The sequence below is a fragment of the Urocitellus parryii genome, chromosome 3 (genome assembly GCF_045843805.1).
Source record: "Urocitellus parryii isolate mUroPar1 chromosome 3, mUroPar1.hap1, whole genome shotgun sequence".
In the NCBI taxonomy this organism is placed as follows: Eukaryota; Metazoa; Chordata; class Mammalia; order Rodentia; family Sciuridae; genus Urocitellus; species Urocitellus parryii.
The window spans coordinates 42721458-42738942 of record NC_135533.1 but is presented as its reverse complement, the minus strand read 5'-3'; the positions used below and the strand labels follow the sequence as shown (position 1 = coordinate 42738942).

The 17485-nt window shown below is 35.8% G+C and overlaps 1 protein-coding gene across 1 annotated transcript in view; it reads right to left on the bottom strand.

The window, feature by feature from the left end:
- Cftr (CF transmembrane conductance regulator) overlaps positions 1-17485 on the bottom strand; it is a 155923-nt gene that overhangs the window by 40993 nt on the left and 97445 nt on the right. Inside the window, exons 17-21 of the mRNA XM_077796424.1 lie at positions 16612-16862; positions 12766-12845; positions 5645-5795; positions 4793-5020; positions 1442-1542 (exon numbers count right to left, since the gene is read on the bottom strand). Of these exons, the coding sequence (XP_077652550.1) occupies positions 1442-1542; positions 4793-5020; positions 5645-5795; positions 12766-12845; positions 16612-16862 (811 nt within the window). The remainder of the gene's footprint in view (positions 1-1441; positions 1543-4792; positions 5021-5644; positions 5796-12765; positions 12846-16611; positions 16863-17485) is intronic.

Sequence of the window (17485 nt, the reverse complement as noted above, 5' to 3'; positions counted from 1 at the left end):
AAAATTATGTATTTGATCATTAAATAAAAATGGAAAAAAAATCTCCCTCTCTACTCACTCCAGATGCCCAGGGGATTTTGTGTTCCTGACATATTGCTAGTACATAAGCAACTACAGGCTCTGTATTCTATGGAACAAGAGACAAGAAAAACAACAAAACCAAAATATGGTCTGTAGCACACTAATAATGAATATAAATCTGTGGCAAAATTGATCAAACAAAAAGTGAGGAGACAGTGATAAACACTTAAGGAAAAATAAAGCTTCACTAAGACTGGAAACTTTCTAAAAATCAGAACATTAGGGCTCGGGTTGTGGCTCAGTGGTAGAGTACTTGCCTCACATATGTGAAGCACTGGGTTCAATTCTTGGCACCGAATACAAATAAATGAATAAAATAAAGGTCCATCAACCACTAAAAAAAAAAATTAAAAGTTTTTAAAAAATCAGAACATTATGAACAAATGTTATACTACTGAATTTGAAAACCTAAGATATGGGCAGAACTTCTTAAATAAGACACTAAAAGCACAATCCACAAAGAAAAAGATTAATAAGTTTATCTTCAATAAACTTAAAAAAGCTTCTTTTCATCAAAAGACATATTTAGCCATACCACTGACTGAAGGACTATGTTTAAAATGCACAAACGGACAACTGATCCAGGGTTCATAAACTCCTACTGACCCAAGTAAGGAAGAAACAAGCCAGTCTAGTTCAGAACTGAGCAATGGATAAACAAGCAATTAACAGAAGAGGAGCCCAAATGGATTTTATTTTATTTTTCTTAAAGAGAGAGAGAGAGAGAGAGAGAGAGAGAGAGAATTTCTTTTTTTATATTTATTTTTTAGTTTTCGGTGGACACAACATCTTTGTTTGTATGTGGTGCTGAGGATCGAACCCGGGCCGCACGCATGTCAGGCAAGCGCGCTACCGCTTGAGCCACATCCCCAGCTCCCCCAAATGGATTTTAACATGAAATATGTAGGCTGCCCTGTCTTCTTTATAATCATATCCACTTAATGGCCACAATTTAAAATTCTGACATAACAAAAGTGTTGCTAAAGACAAAGGGCTAGGGGAATTCCTGCAGTCTTTTTATGGGATTGTACATTGGTGGAACAGATTTAAGGACAATTTAGCATCATAAAGTTGAGCATGGGTGAATTCTGTCACCCAGCAATTCCACACACACCTAAGTTTCTGTCCTAGAAAAATCCTAGGACAGGAAACATGTGCAAGATCTGATCTTCATAGTAACTGTCTATGTGGAGAAAAGATGAGATATGAGCTCATTGAGAGATACTAAACAGTCTTTAGTATATCTGTAGGAACTCATTTCTTAAGCTCTGTCATAGTATATAGTTATTCCTTATGTTCTTACCTATACTTTTTGTTTTTTCTGAATTTTTTCATAAAGTCAAAAAAAAAAATAACTTACCAAGCTATCCACATCGATGCTAGAGTTTACAGCCCACTGCAATGTGTTCATAATATTCATGGCTAAAGTTAGAATAATACCAACAGATCCTTCTCCTTCACCTATATGTGGAAAAAAAACATGTTTAAAAAACATGTCATTTGTCTCTTCTGTGAATGACTTTGTGCAGACCTCTCTTATGGCACAAATCACATTAAATTCACATTTCAATTTTATGCTGATTTTAACCATCTTTCTTTCCTCTTAATCCACCACCACATATGCCAGTAGCAAAAATGCCCCCAGATAGTATACTTTCAATGAATGTTTTAAATCCAAGATGACTGAATATAAGGGAAAAATGCCATTTTTATTAAAAAAAAAGCTTCAGGTAGTGACAGAGTTGTTGGTCTTGGGTACATAGCATGTTTTCTCTCCTCTACTGTTGCTCTGAATATAACATTAATGACAAATATTAGAATAGAACATGGAAAAGAAAGTCCTGGGTCCTGATGGGGAAAGAAGAAAGAAAGAAAGAAAGAAAGAAAGAAAGAAAGAAAGAAAGAAAGAAAGAAAGAAAGAAAGAAAGAAAGAAAGAAGGAAGGAAGGAAGGAAGGAAGGAAGGAAGGAAGGAAGGAAGGAAGGAAGGAGAGAGAGAAAAGAAAAAAGAAAAAACAAACTCAAAAGCTAAGGAGGTATACACGTGAATAGCATCTGCACAATGTTTAGGTGTGCTTTATATATTTGCAAGGATGAATTTCCCTGCTGCTCAAAGGCAGTTGGGAAGAAAATGGACCTAGCATTTGACCAGGCAGTCAGAAACAAATGGTTCTGACATTTGGAAAGAAAGAAGCTGCTCAATACATTTTTAAAAAGAAAAGAAAAGAAGAAATAAGAAACTAGCTCACTAGAAAGAAGAATGCTTAAGTGTTTAATTAGAGCAAATAATTGTGTAGGACTAGAAAGTACAACTAATTGAAATTTATAAGTATTCAGTATTTTGGCTATAAAAATTTTGAGATGTTCTTAAATTATTATAAATTTAGGTTATCAAGTCCTAATCAATTTTAGTTCTTGAATGCATGATAACATTGTTGTAAAGTTCAAAAATTGGGAGAAATACTTCACCCTATTTTTTATATTTATTTTTTAGTTGTAGTTGGACACAATACCTTTATTTTATCTATTTATTTTTATGTGGCGCTGAGGATTGAACCCAGGGCCTCACACATGCTAGGCAAGCGCTCTACTGCCACAACACCAGCTCTCATCCTATTATTAATTGAAAAAAATTTTTCACAATTCCTCTAACAGAAGGTAATCCATAGACAGCAAAATTCTGCTTTTGTACTAAGTAACTCACTTTAAATACTTAAGATCCATCCAAGTCTCCAATATATTACTTGTTTTGGAGGCTAAGAATAAGATAAAATTTTAATAACATCAAGTAAAATAGCAGTTATAGAGTATTTACTGTGGACTAGGCACTATACTGATGTTTTACATAAATTACCATCTTTAATACCACAAATCTAGGGAGAGGTACTATTACTGTGTCTTCTTACACATGAGGAAAATGAGAAGCTTAGGGAAGTTAATTTATGTATGAAAGTTAATGTAGCTGAAGACCAGTTGAGCCCAGATTGATAATAGCTGGGTGGCCAGTGTCCACTGTGGTTGGGCATGTGATTGGACTGGGAGGTTCTATATTATGCTGATTGTTAAATGCTTTGACTACTTCCCTGCTAAACCAAAATTCAATCAAATTTCACACCATCATAATATAGCACATGATATATTGGGTTGACTTATTGTTAACAAATCCTCATTTATGTAATTCAGTAATTTTTGATCCTATTTAATCATTTAAGTTATTAAATAAAAAATTTAAATATTCTGACTCTATAAGAAACTTTACTTTTAAAAATTATTGCCAAAAATTAGTGTGCTATGGGAGATTTATTATTTGCCTGCCCATTTATCTTCTTTTCATGGAGTCACTTCCCACTGTCCAGCTGAGAGAAAAACAAATGTGGAAAAGCAACTAGCCTCATTACAGTGTGGATTGCAGGTGGACCCTGACTTAAAAAACAAAAACAAAAACAAAAAACTGTTTTCTGTTCCCTCCGGGACTTTTTAATTAGATGGGGGAATGCTGCTGTTAACTCAAGAAGGAAAAAGCCACATAAAGTATATGTGCCCTAACCCTGGCACACCAAGAAAACCAGTCTTCGAAGAGAAAGGAATGACAGTTCTGGAATGGAATGGACAGAAGCCAGCAACTGGATTCAAAAGATGGCAAGGTCTCTGGTGCCTGTTCTGGCCCCTCCCAGGTACAATAGTGTTGCTTGCCCTTTGGATCCATAAGACTCCTGTAATTGTCCATTTGGGATTGAGCAGGATTCTGGTTTTACAACCAAACAATCCTGGGTATTTGGCATTGAGTGGCAATTTCTCTCAATCTTTGTCTATTGTTATATATATAATACATATAGATGATATATAGCTCAGAAATTAAACTTCTTAAAAAACTCATTTATCTATATAGATTTGTATTTTACTTATTATGAAAAACTTAGTGATTTTCTTCCAAAGATCCTAGAATTCAGAATCTTAGCATTTGAAAACTAAGGCACTTTTATCTAAAGTATTTCCCTTCTCTGGTAATGTCTCCTCATGTGAATTAATATTAGATAAAGAATGCATAAACCAGTGGTTAAAAGAACAAAACTTATCAGGATGGGAGAAAGGCAAGAGAGGGAGGGAGAGAGGGAGAGGTAAAGCAAGAGAGAGGTGGGGGGAAATGCTTCTTTCCCCCTATTCCAAGAGCTGTTTAAAAAAGAAATCTATTGATTTTGAAGCCAGGACCCTTTACCAATATCAATATAAGAAGAGTAATTTTTTTCTACCAATCACAAATTTGCTGCTAACTGACGCTCTCTGTGTCTCAGTTTTTTTCTAAAGTGTGAAAGTAGGGATAACACAATATATAGCTCCAATGCAAAGAAATTATTTGCTCAAAAATAAAATTATATAAATTCAAAAAAAAACATTTGCTCAAGAGTAAACCATCAAATTTCTGATTAATAAACTGAAAAACAAAAATCTTTTAAAGACATCTACACTCTTTAACCTATAAAGAATGTAACTTTTTATTCATTGACAACATTTTTACTTAAATGGCAGATAAAACAAAAAAGGGAAAGGATTAGCGGGTAGGGAGAGGAAATGGGAAGGAGAGATACTAGGGTCGGAATTAGAACAAGATATCTTCTATGCTTTCATAATTATGTCAAAATGGATTCTACTGTCACATATAACTAAAAATAACCAATAAAATGTGTAGTTAAATAGTTAATGAGTTCATAATACCTGTTGTTAAAATGGAAATGAAGGTAACAGCAATGAAGAAGATGACAAAGATAATTTCTATTCTCATTTGAAACCAGCGCAGCGTTGATAGATACAAGAACCAGTTGGCAGTATGTAAATTCAGAGCTTTGTGGAACAGAGTTTCAAAGTAAGGCTGTCGTCCAAAGGCACGAAGTGTCCATAGTCCTTTTAGACTTGTAACAAGATGAGTGAAGATTGGACTCCTGCCTGTGAAATATTCCCATTGAAAACAATGCAAATCATGTAAACACAGAGTGCAATTTCAGGCTACCACGTTCTTAAAAAAGACTTAGAATACAGCATGCCATAAATGTCACAGGCCAGAGAGATCTTTCACTCGAGTACCACCCTTTGAATAGTAGGATTGTTCATTTTTGATGAATTACCCTTTCCTTTTTCGTTGGCTACCATGGATGGCAACATACTGTAAAATCATGACCATTATTTACTCACATTTCTTGGCTACCTTTGGGCATTGTTTCTGAGAAAATGTTTTGTTTTCTCTAGGTTCTATGAAAGTCTGTAGTAACCTTTTTGAAGTTTTTAAAATTTAAATGATACAAGTAAATTATGAATGACTGTCTTAGGCACCAACTCTGGCCAGACTATATGCTTGTTTCAAAACCAAAATAAAGTCATGAGTTGGCAAAAATAATTTATGTGTGATGTAGTTTTCTTCCTAAATATATATTTCCAAAAAAAAATCATTGTTATATGATGTAAGAGTTTAAGAGCAGGATTCTTTTTTTTTTTTTTTTCTGCAATGTAGATTAACAATGGAGAATTCCCAAATGTTCTTTTGGTTTTCTCCCAAGGGGAGCACTGTCATACCTTCAGACTCCAGTTGTTTGAGTTGTTGTGAAGTTCGTAGGAAATATGCCCTCAACATAATAAAAGCCGCTATCACTGGCACTGTTGCTAGGAAGATGTAGGGTTGTAAAACAGAGACCACGGCCACAGCTCCAATCACAATTAGTAACAACTGTAGGATCAAAGAAGATACTCCATGAGCAAACATTTCCATGTTGTAAAGTGAACAACACATGCCAGAGATTTCTTCTTTTTTCTTCTTTACTTTTTTCCTTTATTTTCTCTTGTTTGTATGCATGTATGTATGTATGTATGTATTGATTCTGGGGATTGATTGAACCCAGGGGTGCTTTACCTCTGAGCTATATCCCCATCCCTTTTTATTTTGAGACAGGGTCTCACTAAGTCTCCAAGGCTGGCCTCAAACTTGTTATCCTCCTGCCTCAGCCTTCCAAGTCACTGGAATTACAGGCACGTGCCACCACACCCAGCTCAGTGACTTACATGCGACCTGAACTCTTCTTATTCTTCTTAATAAGGGGCAGGTGTGTCCCTATTGTAGGGAAGACAGCTATCTCAAAGTATACTTTTTTCTTCTACGTTCTATGAAAAGAATTTAAAATGTTTAGGATTCTGGAAGTGACCTTTTTGAAGCTTTAGAAACATGGTGTTGTTCTATGATCTCTTGGATACACCCACTTGCCAGACAAATTTGAAATAGAGTACAATAAGTAAATTTTAAATGAATATATTTTTTAGCTTGGTCTTTTAAAAAATAACCTATTCCGAAATAATTTTAGTCTAAATGTACATTTTAAAATTTTATTTATTTATTTAGGTACCAGGGATTGAACCCAGGGACACTTAATCACTAAGCCACATCCCCAGCCCTTTTTATGTTTTATTTCTTTTATTTTGAGATAGGGTCTTGTTAAGTTGCTTAGGGCCTCACTAAGTTGTGGAGGCTGGCTTTGAAATGGCAGTCCTCCTGCCTCAGCCTCCTGAGTTTCTGGGATTATAAGCATGTACCACCATGCCTGGTTTGTTGAGATAATTTTGGAAAATTAAGAACTTGTCTTGAAATCTTTTGAGTGAGAAATATCTGTCTTAAATATAGGTTAAGTCATCTAACATCTCTGAGCCTAGTTTTCTCCTGTTTAATATTGAAAGACATCATCTTTTAAATTTCACTCTTCTCCCCAACTCTCTTCTTTCCATTCTTGAAATAATTGGACACTCTAACAGCTCAATAAAAGATTTTGAGAAAATGGCTAATTTAATGTGAAATGAGATCATTTTTTTTCTATATCAGGTGTTGCCAAAATGAATTCTGCACTTCACTTGAGCCCATCCATCAGAGGCATCTCTTCTTATTACCCAAAATTTGAACACTGTTGGTAATCTCAGAAACAGATATGCCAGATTGCTTTCTTCAGGATAAAGACTTAAATTCTACAGTTCTACAGGACATCAAATATATTTTTTAAAAGATAAAAGTCTGCTAATATTTACTACACAATAACCATTTGAATACAGTATCTGTCTATAATAAGAATTAAAAACAAACCCATTATAACATTCACATACTACTCAGAAGGCCAGTTTTCCAAGTTTCCATGAAAACGTGTATTTTTCCAACTGGTTCAGAGGAACGTATAGTAGTATAAATGGGGCAAGGATGGGGAGTAGAATAAGTCTTTGAATGGGTTGCTATTTTTATCAGAAACTTCAAATGATCATATTTCAAGGACCTTAAATCTCCAATCATCAATGGCAGAAATGCCAGCCACCTATCATTCAACAAGTTCTTGAATAAATTTTTACTGTTATTGACCTAGGTACATTATGACTTAATGGAGTAAATCTTAAACAGAATCTTCCATATTCTCTTTCTGGCCTACAGATGCCACCAGAACAATGGGAAAGCCCCAAGTACCCCCAATTACTATGTGGCAAGACAGTTCATCAATGGCAAATCATTTCATCAATGACAAATCACAGTTTTTCAAACCTGGGTCAACTATTTCTAAAAAAAATAGGAGCTCTTGGAAAAAAAACAAACACTAAGTTCCAAGTATGGTTAAGGCAGGAATATGATTTAATTTAAATGGATCATCACATTAAATATCAGCATGCCTAAAATCAATTGCTGTTGCATTGGTGATATCAGGAATGGTCAGCTACTCCATCAGGATCAGGGTCTCTTATTTGCTATTGGCAGTCGTAAATTGCTCTGTGTTAATTTTGACTTATGCCATTTTTACCATACAATGCCACTTTGGTGAGGTTTTCCTTAAACATTGGGTGGGAAAGTGATTCTGCTGGTATAAGAAACACACTAGTCTTATTTTCTATTGAAAGCATTATTTCATTTTTAATGAAAGCTAAGATGGCAGAGATCCTTAGAAACACAATTGTAACTATCTTAACATAGAACAGGTGGTGCTATAGTTTGGATCTTAAATGTTTCCAAAGGCCTCAGTGTTAAAGGCTGTCCCCAGCTTGGGACTATTGGGAGGTGTCAGCAACTTTAAAGATGTGTCACCAGGAGTTGTAGCCTTGAAGCGGATAGTGGAACTCCAAACCCTTTCTCTCTTTTTAGCTCCTGGTCATAAGGTAAGAGATTTTGTTCCATCACACTTTGCTGCCTCACAGGTCTAAAATCGACTGAGTCAACTGATCATGGACTGCAAACTCTAAAACTGTGAGCCAAAAAAAAAAAAAAAAAAAACCATGCAATGAACACCTGATTTGGCATCTAATTCATATATTATATATTCTAAGCAACAGATTGATGGGGAGCAATAAAATGAATAGAGGAATGGGCAAAGATGTGAAAGACTGGTTGCAGAGATCAGAATAGCAGGACCCAGTGCATAGCCTTATACTAGATAAGAAAGAAGAAATCAAGAGTTCTTAAAGTTTTAAGGCTGAGAACAGAATTTTAAATTGTATTTAAATGAGTACTTTAAAATATTCATGCCTCTTATTTTTGATAAAGGGGCTAAAAGCATGCAATGGAGGAAGGATAGCATCTTCAACAAATGGTGCTGGGAAAACTGGAAATCCATTTGCACCAAAATGAATCTGAATCCCTATCTCTCGCCGTGCACAAAAGTTAACTCAAAATGGATCAAGGAGCTTGATATTAAATCAGAGACACGGCATCTGATAGAAGAAAAAGTTGGTTATGATCTACACGCTGTGGGATCGGGCTCCAAATTCCTCAATAGGACACCCATAGCGCTAGAGTTAACAAATAGAATCAACAAATGGGACTTACTCAAACTAAAAAGTTTTTTCTCAGCAAAAGAAACAATAAGAGAGATAAACAGGGAGCCTACATCCTGGGAACAAATCTTTACTCCACACACTTCAGATAGAGCCCTAATAACCAGAATATACAAAGAACTCAAAAAATTAGACAATAAGATAACAAATAACCCAATCAATAAATGGGCAAAGGACCTGAACAGACACTTCTCAGAGGAGGACATACAATCAATCAATAAGTACATGAAAAAATGCTCACCATCGCTAGCAGTCAGAGAAATGCAAATCAAAACTACCCTAAGATACCATCTCACTCCAGTAAGACTGGCAGCCATCTCAAAATCCTAGAAAAAGAAGAGCAAATCAACAGCAAAAGAAGTAGAAGGCAAGAAATAATTAAAATCAGAGCTGAAATTAATGAAATTGAAACAAAAGAAACAATTGAAAAAATCGACAAAACTAAAAGTTGGTTTTTTGAAAAAATAAATAAAATTGACAGACCCTTAGCCATGCTAACGAAGAGAAGAAGAGAGAGAACCCAAATTACTAGCATACAATAAGTGCTGGAGAGGATGCGGGGAAAAGGGCACTCTTGTTCATTGCTGGTGGGACTGCAAATTGGTGCAGCCAATTTGGAAAGCAGTATGGAGATTTCTTGGAAAGCTGGGAATGGAACCACCATTTGACCCAGCTATTCCCCTTCTCGGTCTATTCCCTAAAGCCCTAACAAGAGCATGCTACAGGGACACTGCTACATCGATGTTCATAGCAGCTCAATTCACGATAGCAAGACTGTGGAACCAGCCTAGATGCCCTTCAATAGATGAATGGATAAAAAAAATGTGGCATTTATATACTATGGAGTATTACTCTGCATTAAGAAACGACAAAATCATAGAATTTGGAGGGAAATGGATGGCATTAGAGCAGATTATGCTAAGTGAAGCTAGTCAATCTTTAAAAAACAAATACCAAATGACTCCTTTGATATAAGGGGAGTAAACAAGGACAGGGCAGGGACGAAGAGCTTGAGAATAAGATTTACATTAAATAGGGATGAGAGGTGGGAGGGAAAGGGAGTGAGAAGGGAAATTGCATGGAAATGGAAGGCGATCCTCAGGGTTATACGGGATGAAAAAGGCAATATCACAACAGACACTTCAGAAATACAGATGATAATCAGAAATTATTTTGAATCCTTATACTCCAATAAAATAGAAGATAGTGAAGGCATAGATAAATTCCTTAAGTCTTATGATCTGCCAAGACTGAGTCAGGAGGACGTAGACAACCTAAACAGACCAATAACAATAGAGGAAATAGAAGAAACCATCAAAAGACTACCAACTAAGAAAAGCCCAGGACCGGATGGGTATACAGCAGAGTTTTACAAAACCTTTAAAGAGGAACTAACAATTCCAGCAAGCCAGTCTGAGCCATATAGCTTTAGAATTGAAAGGGACCATCATCAGGTTTAATTTAAGGTGACAAAACTTAGACCCTTCAAGATTCAGTGCATGGGGCTGGGGTTGTGGGTCAGAGGTAGAGCACTTGCCTAGCATGTGTGAGGCACTGGGTTCAATCCTCAGCACCACATATAAATAAATAAAGTAAAGGTCCAGTGACAACTAAAAAAATTTTAATAAGTAAATAAAAAGATTCAGTGCCTGTTCAAGGTAAAACACTGATAACGATAGATCTTCCATTTTCATTATACAGCATTTTAATCCAGAAGCAGCTTTGTCAGAACATCAACAAAAGTTAAGAAACAGAGTGATGAGATGTTAAGGGATTTCTTTTTGAGAAAGGTATTTAACAGCTATGCTTTATTTTGTGCACCAGATCTATTCCTAAAATATTGTGAACAGAATGATTTTTATTTAAACATAATGAACTGTAAATCAGAGACACTCTCAACATAAGGGAACCCCTATGATAAATTATTTAACAAAATAAAAATTAAAGTTTTACTGCATTTAGATTGTTATATCTTTCCATAATTTCCATAATGGACATCTTTCATTTTAAATAAAATTGGTAAATTACAATAAAAGAGCTCCACCTAACTAGCGACCATTATGTTAACTGAAATAAGTCGAACTCAGAAGGTCAAGAGTCATATTTCTCCTCATATGCAGGAGCTAGCAAGGAAAAAGGAGAAGAAAAGGAGAGGGAATCTCATGAAAATCAAAGGGAGAACAGTAGAGGAAAGGAACCAAGGAATGGGGGAGGGGGAGGGTGGAGGGAGTTCTTGGGAGTGACACTGGACAAATTATATTGTTATATTATCTGTAGACATGAATATATAGTAACAAATCCTATGATATTGTATAATTACGATGCACCTATAAAAAATGTGGGGGAATGAAAGAGCTCTGGCTAACCACTTGTGAAGGAATAGCAAATGAAGCTCAACAGCATTAGAATTTGAGCCAAAATTATTCAAACTGACATGAAAGAAAGGAGTTGAGATTTATCACATATGTCAATGTTAATTTATAAAATAAATATTTAAAAATTAGCTCTCCCAGAGGATTTTTGTGGCCTCAAACTGATTTAGAAGATGCCCAGTAAACCACAGAAGTAGAAAAATAACTATCCAGAAGGCACCATGCACCATTCATGAACACATTTGCAATCAGGCCAAGATATTCATTCCAATCTGTACCTCATTTAATAAGATTATATTTGGCACCAGTGATTTGCACTTCTCGAATGAGGAACAAATGTCCAGCATTTTAAAGAAAGACACAGGAACATTCCTTTGAATGCCTGAATTAAAAAATGGATTAAAACATTCCAGCAGGTGCTGTTGAGTTATATCTGTAAACATAGCAACTGAAGGAAATCCAAAATGCAAAAGGTCACTTGGAACAGTAAAAGTATTTGATTAGCAATCATTGCAGATAAGGCATACTGACAGGATGACTTTTCTGCATCTGCCGATGTTGTTTATGTATACACACATGCATGGTAATCTTTTTTTTTTTTTTTAAAGTTCTTTTAATGCAGCAGTACTGTACTGGGGACAGAGAATGGAGCAAGAATAGAGAACAATTCATCCCCAGATGGGCAGCATTCTGTTCCAACTGCTTCCCTAAGCAAATGCCATTGAGGCCCATGGCATTTGGTCTCCAGAGCTTCAACTAAACCAGATAGAAAGCCCAGAAAACTATGTTCAATCCTGGTCCAAAAGCCAAGAGTATCAGCTTATAACACTCCTTAGTTCTGTCACTTTAGAGTCCTAATGTATCTGTAAGGTCACTCTTATCTCCATGTCCTCTTTCCTTCTTCAACTCTCACCACCCCATCAGACTCTCACCCCAGGGAGTCAGCCTCAGCCCAGCCACCCTGCAGGCCCATTCACATCTGTCACTCCTGGAGAGCCTTTGGGAAGTATGACTTTTTCTTTTTCCTCTCATCTGTTCAGAAACTTACTATACTTCTGCCTCTTCACTTGGGGAAACTGATTAGCTAATCTGTGTCAAAGTGTTCATATGGAGGCTGCTAATCCAACTTCATTTCAACATGGACCATTTGGAGGTAGGTGAGCTTCCAACAAAAAGTGATGCCAATATAAAAAAATATCATGTTTTGTGGCCAGCAATGGGGTGGGGTAATTGTTTGTTAGTTATTACAGCTAGAGGTTGTCTTGGGTTTGGGGCAGGTAAATAGGTTTGACTTGTCACTGCATTTACTAATGTAATGTTATCTTGAAGAATGTTGATGTTCAAAAAATTTATATAATAAGCAGGACTTCAACTGTCAATCAAATGAAAACTGAGCTAAAACGTATTTATTTATTTTTATAATTATTGAAAAAGCAATATGACACATGCAAAGATAATAATTAATAAATTTTTACAAACCTGAATGAAGTCAAATATGGTAAGAGGCAGAAGATCATCCAAAATTGCTATATCTTTGGAGAATCTATTAAGAATCCCACCTATAATATGAAAGAAGCATATATCTCAAAAATCAAGTAATTTTAAAAGGCATATCAATATATTCAATACTAAACTTAGATCATAGCAGAAACATTCAGGTATCATATGAGAATTGGCATGTATGAAAAATAAGGACTTTCAACTTTTAGTCTTGTTCAATTTCTAAGTAACTATGTGTTCAAGTTGTTGTCCCCTACTTTCCAAGGTTTTTTTGGTGTGGGGAGGGTACCATGGATTAACCTTAATAGCCACATTACCGGCCCTTCTCTATTTTTTATCTGAAGCAGGAACTCGCTAAATTGCTTAAGACCTCACTAAATTGCTGAGGCTGCCTTTGAACTTGCAATCCTCCTGTCTCAGCCTCCTGAGCCACTGAGATTACAGGCATGTACCACCATGCCTGGCTTATGTTTCAACTGTTATAAAACACAGCTTCCTGTAGGATGCAGATAAAAAACAAATGTCTTTAATAGTTATTTAAATAGCTATTTAAATATTTATTTAAATACAATCTTATTTGTGCAATCTTGAGTTTAAAGATCATTCACTGGATATGCTATCACCATTTCCTTTATGTCTGTATTCCATAACATAGAGCTCTTCCTCTCCTCTAACTTCTCCAGGCTACCTTTCTGACACATCTCTGCTGAATCCATGGTAGTTCTCTCTCTCTTCATACCCACTCTGTGGCTCTCCTTTGCCATGTTCTCTTTCTATGCTCTTTACTGGCAATCTAAGTTTCAGCCTGTCTTCTGAATTCCAGACTCACATGATTAAGTCAGATCAGTTGGGTTTTTTTTTTTTTTTTGATCAAAAAAGTTAATATGGAGTGTCTACTATGTGTCAGGCACAAAGCCAGAAACTGAGATAATAGAGGTGAATAAGCCAAGCTCCCTGCCCTTGAGGAATTCATTGTCTAGAGAGGAGTTAAACAAACAATTAGATAAAATGTAACATAATACTCTACAAACAAAGTAATTCTGAACTTTATCATTCACCCACTATTAACTGCAGGATAAAGTCCAAAATTCTTAGTTTAATATTTAATGCTTTTCATAATTTGGCCTTAAGTGACCTAGCAAGCACCAGCTTCCTCTACCCAAATATCCTATTTCAGCCAAGCTGGTCTATTCTTGATAAACACGTTCTTCACTTTCCTATCACTCTTCTTTTCCCCATTTGGTTCCTTCTGCCTGGAAACCCTTTCCCCTCATCTCTGCTTGTCAAAATCTGTTTCCACATGAACTCCCCTCCTGCAAGAAAGCCTCAGTGTGTGCTCCGGCTGCACGTAAACTCTTCACCCTTGTCTGCACCTCTGTGTCACAGGACTCCATGCATGTTGTATATCACAGTCGCTTGTGCACATCTGTCTTATCTCTTTTTTTAGGTTGTCACTGCTAGGGGTCAATGGGATCATACCACATTCATTTTGTATCACCATAGCCCAAGCCTAAAAGCCTTATATGTAGGAATTCCTCAACAAATAGCTATTGATTAATATGTTCTTTTGCATAATTCATTAAACATGTTCATATATCTTTCCATAAACGTACAAAAAGTTGAAAAAAAGAGTCCATGGGATTTATAATCATTGTCTAGAAAATGAAAGTTTGTTTTTTGTGAAAAATAAACATCCTGGTGCTTATTATACTTCAGATAGTAATATTCTGTCAAAATACACATTCACATTTTCATTCATTTGATGTACTTTGCTGAGCATCTATTATTTGTCTGTGTAGGCTTAAGGTCATTCAAAAGTGACATACAAAAATCAGACAAGGAGTCAGAGAAAATCAAGGTCAATGTACAATTGCAGAAGGGCACATCTGGGAGAAATTACAAGTCCCTTTACACTGGCTGTTGCCAAGTATTGCAGAGAATAACTAGGTGAAAGAATGGGAGCTAATGGCCCAAGAGTCAGCAAGAGAGAAGGATTTTAAAAGAAAGCATAATCCTTGCATACAAATACAGGAGGTGACAGAGGAGGGGCAGGAACAGGGCATAGAGATATTAAGGTCAACTTACTATTTCAGTTCTCAAGAGCATAAATAAGAAGGAATACAAACAACACAGTAATGTTTAGGAATCATCCTATATGATGCAAGTTGGGAAAGTAAGACAAATGAGAAAAAGAAAATGAGTGGTGATCATTTAAATATGAAACCAAGAAGGCGCAGAACCAACCACAAGTTGTGTGTAAAGGAAAGAGGAAATCAGAAAAGTGAAGAGGGAGAATGGGAAGTGCAGCCCCCAAGAGAACAACACTACAAAAAGAAAACTGTGATGGGAAACTAACATTGATTTCATCTTGGCTTGTTAATAGGTAAGTAACTTGTCCTCTTTCACTCTCACAAGACCCTCTGAGATAATTTTTCTTTATCCTGCCCTACAGGTAAGGAAGCTAATGCTTAAGAGTAACTTGCTCATGATCACTTTTATGGGGCCAAACCAGGCCTCAAACAATCCTCTTATTCTTTCCGTTGTATTTTATAGCCCATTTCTGATTCTGGCAGAAATTCAGGCAAATCCCCTACATTCTCTGGGTCTCAGATTTCCATAAGAAATGAACTCACTGGATCAAGTGAACTGAGCATCCCATTAGGTCTAAAATTCAGAATGCTAAAACATAGGATGCCAATGAGTATATCCAAAGGAGGCAAGCCTTTAAGTGACCCATAGCCTTCAAAATAAACATAAAGATCTTCCTATGTACCAACACTGAAATTTTGTTACCCACAAAAAATAAATCTTTCTTGTCTTGATACAAATCACTCCGTAAATCTTAATCTTGAAACATATTCCTCATTTCATAGTCAAGTATTTCTGTGTCCTCCTCTTGCTTGTCCTCCTCTAAGGATGATGGCTTATTCATCTATGTACCATCTACTTTCTGGCTTAGTGCTACACACAGTGAACTTGACAGATGGCTGTAAGAATACAACTTATTAAATCATTAAGTCTTTAAGTGTGAAATTTTCTAAAGGGGAATCAATGGAACTCATTAATTTCAAAGTACCTTATGACCCTAAGTTTTGAAATTTTGGGGGCCCTTTATTCCACTACCATTACTTTCTATGACTTTAACTATTATGGTGTCAAAAATAGTTTCAAAATACATTTTTTTATTTCCACCCTGGAAAAAAATAAAATGGAACAAATTTGTGATTATTCCTAAACAGGTACATAAAACTAGATTATTCTGCCCTATGAAGTGAATATTAACTTTATTAATAGAAGAATTATACATTTTCCTTGATCCCTTCAAGTCTTCTCCTTCTTGAAATAGCACTATTTAAAGATGTCTAGAAGGTGACTAGAGCAAATATTTAAAAAGTACAACTGAGTCAGAGAAGACTGCTGCTGCTGCTGCTGCTGCTACGGTTCTATCACATTCTAATAAACTAACCCACTCTAATTGTCTGATCTAGAAAGCCACAGGAGCCACAATATATGATTGCCTGTTATATCTGAGAAATGCACATGCCAGTCATAAGGAGGCTCAACAAAGTATAGATGACACTCTGCAAAAGCCAGTTCCTCAGACTGGGGTTGTGGCTCAGTGGTAGAGTGCTTGCCTAGCATGTGTGAGGCACTGGGTTTGATTCTCAGCACTGCATACAAATAAATAAAAATAAAGGTCCATTGACACCTACAAAAATATTTTTTAAAAAAGAAAAAGCCAGTGGCTCTGCTGGGAAGTCATCTGAGCCGCAAGCCCTTCTGATGATGGCTTAGCAATTTCATTTTGTAGACCTAGTCAAGTACCTGCTTTCAACGTGTTGAGGGTTGACATGGGTGCTTGTAGAACAGAATGTAACATTTTTTGGTGTAAGATTTTTGACACTGTGATTAGTGTATGCACCAGTGGCAAACCTCTGAATAATCCCAGAGCAAGCAAAGTGTCAGCTATTCCCACATAAATGTAAAAAACATAATAGAAGCTGGTGTTGGTGACAATCACAGCATAGCTGTTATTTGCATTTTTAGTACTATTCCCTTCATCTTGAGGAGGATTGCTGTAAAACAAAAGGGAAAATGTTATTTGGCAACCAAACTTGTCTACGGAATTTCCAATACACACAAAAACTAAATTTGTGTCTAAAGAAACATAATCTATTGGATTAACCCTTAATCTCAAAATTTTCTATTGCAATAGAGTAGATTAAGCTTTTTATACCATCGAAATAGATATAATTGATCTCTATTAGATCAAAATATTTAGAGAAAAGTACTAAGTATATAATGTTGTTTCAAATATTTTATTGAATGTCACAAAAGTTGAACATAACTAATTCCTTTAGAAATGGCAAAGAGCTGCAGGAACTAAACATACTCACAAAATACAGTTGACCTATGGAACTTTAGGTCACATATCCATGGATTCAACCAACAGTAGATTGAAAACATGTTTTGAATTTCATCTATACTGAACATATACAGATTTGGGGGGCATTATTCCCTGGACAATTCTTTCTAACAGATATTTATATAACATATTATATTAGATATTACAAGTAATCTAGAGATTAATTAAAGTATATGAGAAGGTAGGCAGAGGTTATATGCAAATACTACATCATTTTACATAAGGAAATCAAGCATTCGCAGATTTTTACACCTGTGGGGGTCCTGGAACCCA